The following is a 4,399-nucleotide window of genomic DNA, read 5'->3' as shown; positions in this document are numbered from 1 at the left end:
AAAATTGATCATGGTTACTAGGCCTTGAACGTAAAGAAAGAATATTTGAATTAAAATATAATTGAATAAATGCTGGTTAATAAGTTACTCTATAAAAAATGGGGATTGGTAATTTATCTAAAACATTTTTAATATTCCGGTTCTTCGGATCCAAGTCTAGAACCGCGGATTTTACCCGGAACTGAACCGGGAACCGTTTAATGCAAATTATGAGAACCGAGAACCGTAAAGTAACACACGTTAGCGGTTCTGAGGCATCGGGGTTCCGGTTCCTCGAATCTGGCGGTAACAAACCGTTTTTTGCTCACCTCTAGCGTCAGGGCATAATTATTGATCTGATTCTTTCATATGTTTATAAAATATTGTCTGGAAGTCTCCAAGAACGAATTTCTGATCCGGTTCAGTGGTTCAACCCATACTCAGTTTTTTCTCCGGCTCGGTGAACATACCCCTTTGGCAATACTGGCAAAATTTTGAACGGGCCCCAGGTGGCGCCAGTGCATAACTATTGATCTGATTCTTTCGTATGTTTATAAAATATTGTATGGAAGTCTCCAAGACCGAATTTCTGATCCGATTTAGTGGTTCGACCATTACGCAGTTTTTTCTCCTACTCAGTGAACATACCGCTTTAGCAATACTGGAAAAATTTCGAACGAGCCCGGGTGGCGCCAGGGCAAAATTATTGATTCGATTCTTTCGTATGTTTATAAAATATTGTATGGAAGTCTCCAAGACCAAATTTATGATCCGATTCAGTGGTTCGACTCATACTCAGTTTTTTCTCCGGCTCGGTGAACATACCCCTTTGGCAATACCGGCAAAATTTCAAACGGCCCCGGTGTGGCGTCAGGGTATAATTATTGATATGATTCTTTCGTATGTTTATAAAATATTGTATGGAAGTCTCAAAGACCGAATTTATGTATAAAATATTGATCCGATTTCCTTGTTTATTCTTCCAAGTCTTCCCATACTTGCCTCGACCACGTTCTTTGTTTCCTTGCTTTGAACTTTCATGACCGCAATGTTCACACTTTTGTTCCTTTACTTTCTCTTTTCCTTCTTCTTTCGTGAACAGAAGTCTGTTATGCATATCTACCTCCTTGTTTTTCTTCTTGGTGCGCTCCTCGAAAGCCTTTAGCCTTCCAACGGCTTCTTGGAATGGCATTGCACCAAGATCCACAAACTGCTCGATTGCAGCAACAATTTGTATGAGTTTTTCTGGCACAGAACTGAGTAGCTTTCGGACCAGTTTCTTGTCATTCATAGTATGCCCAAGATTGCTCGCTTGTGATGTAATCTCACTTATTTTCCCGGCATACACATCAAGCGACTCGTCAACACCCATTTTTAGAGACTCAAAATCTGACTCTAGAGTTTCTAAACGCGCTTCTATAACTCTGTCAACTCCAACATGTCGAACCTTTAATGCGTCCCAAATTTCTTTGGCCGAAGTAAAATTAACAATTTGCAATACCATGTTTTCTTGAATCGCTTGGAATAGTAATGCTATTGCAGTATTATCTTTTTTCTCATCAACTTCGTTGCCCTCTTTTGGTACGATGGCTTCCCAAATTCCATGGACGTTAAAGATCGATCTGATATTTATAGCCCAAATGGTGTAATTTGTGGAGTTTAACACAGGGCATTGAAAACTCATTAATGTCCCTCCTTCCTTTGAAATCAGAACTTCTTTATCCTTGGACTAAATTAATCAAATTAAAAGTTCGAAAGATACCTAACCTTGGATTTGAGGATAGTAGCCACCAAGGTGAGAGGTTGAAGATCGAAAGTTGATTGAGAGGAGAGGATCAATTTGAGAAGTCTGACGTGCCAAATTCCCGAGTTTATATGACTATATCGTGAATTTATGTTGTCAATTTGATCGCGATCCATGAATTGCTTATGGCCGAATGCCAAACAGTTTTATCGATAGATGATGGTGAAGTGATGCACTAAATTGTCCTGATAATGAATACAAACAATGTCCTACATTTTATTTTCCGTCCCTATTAAAATTTTATATTACATTTATTTTTTAAGTTAGGTTAAACGGTTTAGATTTTAGAAGAACTAACTCATATCATGTATTAAGTCTCAACTTTCGGTTCAAGTACCACATTAGCATACAATCATGCATTGTTCAAACAATCCTTATGCACTTTATTCACCTAATTAGCAATTAATCACTTATTACAACATATCTTTGGTTTCCACCCTATAACTTGAATCGAACACTTAGCATACATGTTTGAGTCTAAGCACTTGCACAAGAATACATAGTTCTCTTAAATCGACGTTCTGGCACCAATTTGTAACCTTCATATTATATTTAACAACTTTTCATTTTGAAATACGTGTGCAAAAGCAAATTCAATATAACTATATAAGTATATCCAGGATATTTGCAAATTCCACTAAGAACATTCACATCCATCCCATCCCCAACCCCTATAATTTAACACTAAACTCGTATTTTTCTAGATTTGTTTCTCACATTTGAAAAGGCCAACACATCTCATTCTCCATAACTATCTCTACTCCATTAAATAATAATTCTTTATTCTTGTTTTTTATTTTATTTTTCTCTTTTAATTTTCCACTCACACCCACCACCAAATAGTATTAAAAAAAAAAAGATGAGTGGTGGATTTGGGGGGATTGGTGTCTTTTCCCCCATAAAATATAGAGGATGGGGATGTGTACGAGGACATGTAGAGATGTTTTTATTGTGATATTTTTGGTTATAATCTCTTAAATTTAAGCATGTGGTTGGAGATGAGAGTGAGATATCAATGCACATGTTATTCATATCCTGTCATTATATTTTAGTTGAGTCGGTGGTCTAATTGAAAGTAATCTTTTTGTAATCTAGGATTAGGATATACGTAAGATTTGGCTCATCTACGTACCTTTGGGTGGGACATTAGTGGGTATGTTTGTTAAAAAGCTTGATTTTGAATCTAATTATTATTTTTATCAATTAAATTATTGTTAATATTATTATTTTCTCAAATGCATAAGGTTGTGCTATATATAAAAATATGCATCCATCCCCTTCTATCCTCATTGTCCTTTTGCTTTGGTGATTTGAGTTCCATTAGAACCTAAAAGCAACATATACACTTTAATGGCTAATCAATGTGATGTTGGGATCAATTAAGAGATGTGATTTAGTGATTTATTTTCCAAAGTTGGACAATCATTTTTCCAACACCAAGCAAGGAAGCAAATTATAAGTAAAAGACATTTATGTTGCATCAAATTATAGGTTAATGACTTTATGTCTATAAAGTGCATACAAATAGGTTGAAAAGTCAAATGTATGTTAATGGAGTGGGCAAGATCAGGTATCTAGAGTTAACCCGAAAGGTTCACCAACATCTACCTACAAATAATTTGAAAATGATTATATTCATGATATTTGTTTTTTTATATGATTTTTTAACTTTTGAACTATGAGATCCAAATTGAAAACAACAGGTCCGCGGTTTAATTGGTAGCTGAAATCTGCATTTATCTTTGGAGATTAATAATTATTAAAAACAAAGCTTTTTTGTTGAGAAAAAACAAGAATCTCAAAATTTTATATGATTTAGTAATCAATATTCGTTCATGTAGTTGTCTATGATATTTATAGTCGTTTATATCTACTTTCTGATATTTAAAACGGAGCGATAACAACTTCATACGATTCTCTTTTAAGTGCTTATTTTTATCAGCGTTTCTGTAAGTTATTTGGTAAATGAATGCTTGCCTCCTTATTCTCATTCCATTGAATATATAGATACAAAACAAATCTCCTATCATAGATGGAGATATCATCAAATCAATCATACTAATCTATACCATAAACATCTCCTAGTATTATGGATGGAGATATTAACAAATCAATTATACCAATCTATACTATAAGCAATATTATCTATTACACCCCCGCAGTCGAAGCGGAGGAGGGCGAATGCTTAGACTGGAGCGAAAATCTTCGAAAAGAGTCCGAGGTAGTCCTTTGGTGAAGATGTCAGCCACTTGGTTTCTGGAAGGGACATGAATAACTCGAACTAGGCCCTTTTGAACATGCTCACGGACAAAGTGAATATCCAGCTCAATGTGCTTGGTTCGTTGATGTTGAACCGGGTTTCCGGAAAGGTAGATGGCACTTAGGTTATCACAATACACAATCGATGCTTTGGATAGGGGCCGATGAAGTTCAAGAAGTAGATTCCGAAGCCAACATAATTCGGCCACGACATTAGCAAGTCCACGATACTCAGCCTCAGCACTGGAGCGAGAGATGGTTGACTGACGTTTAGAGGACCGGGAGATCAAGTTGTCGCCCAAATAGACACAGTATCCGGAGGTAGATCGACGGGTGTCGGGACACCCAGCCCAGTCA

The 4,399-nt window shown here is 36.2% G+C and overlaps 1 protein-coding gene across 1 annotated transcript; it reads right to left on the bottom strand.

Moving 5' to 3' along the window:
- Positions 1-593: 593 nt before the first annotated feature.
- On the bottom strand, positions 594-1,663 carry LOC143569340 (uncharacterized). The gene is made up of 2 exons (XM_077055284.1): positions 982-1,663; positions 594-610 (listed from the first exon to the last, which is right to left on the bottom strand). The coding sequence occupies exons 1-2, from the start codon at positions 1,661-1,663 to the stop codon at positions 594-596; spliced, it is 699 nt and encodes a 232-aa protein (XP_076911399.1).
- Positions 1,664-4,399: the final 2,736 nt, after the last annotated feature.

This window comes from Bidens hawaiensis, unplaced genomic scaffold (genome assembly GCF_021521415.1).
Source record: "Bidens hawaiensis isolate Kalapana, Puna unplaced genomic scaffold, B.hawaiensis_p1.1 tig00024458_1, whole genome shotgun sequence".
NCBI lineage: Eukaryota > Viridiplantae > Streptophyta > Magnoliopsida > Asterales > Asteraceae > Bidens > Bidens hawaiensis.
This window is presented reverse-complemented; position numbering and strand designations above follow the sequence as displayed.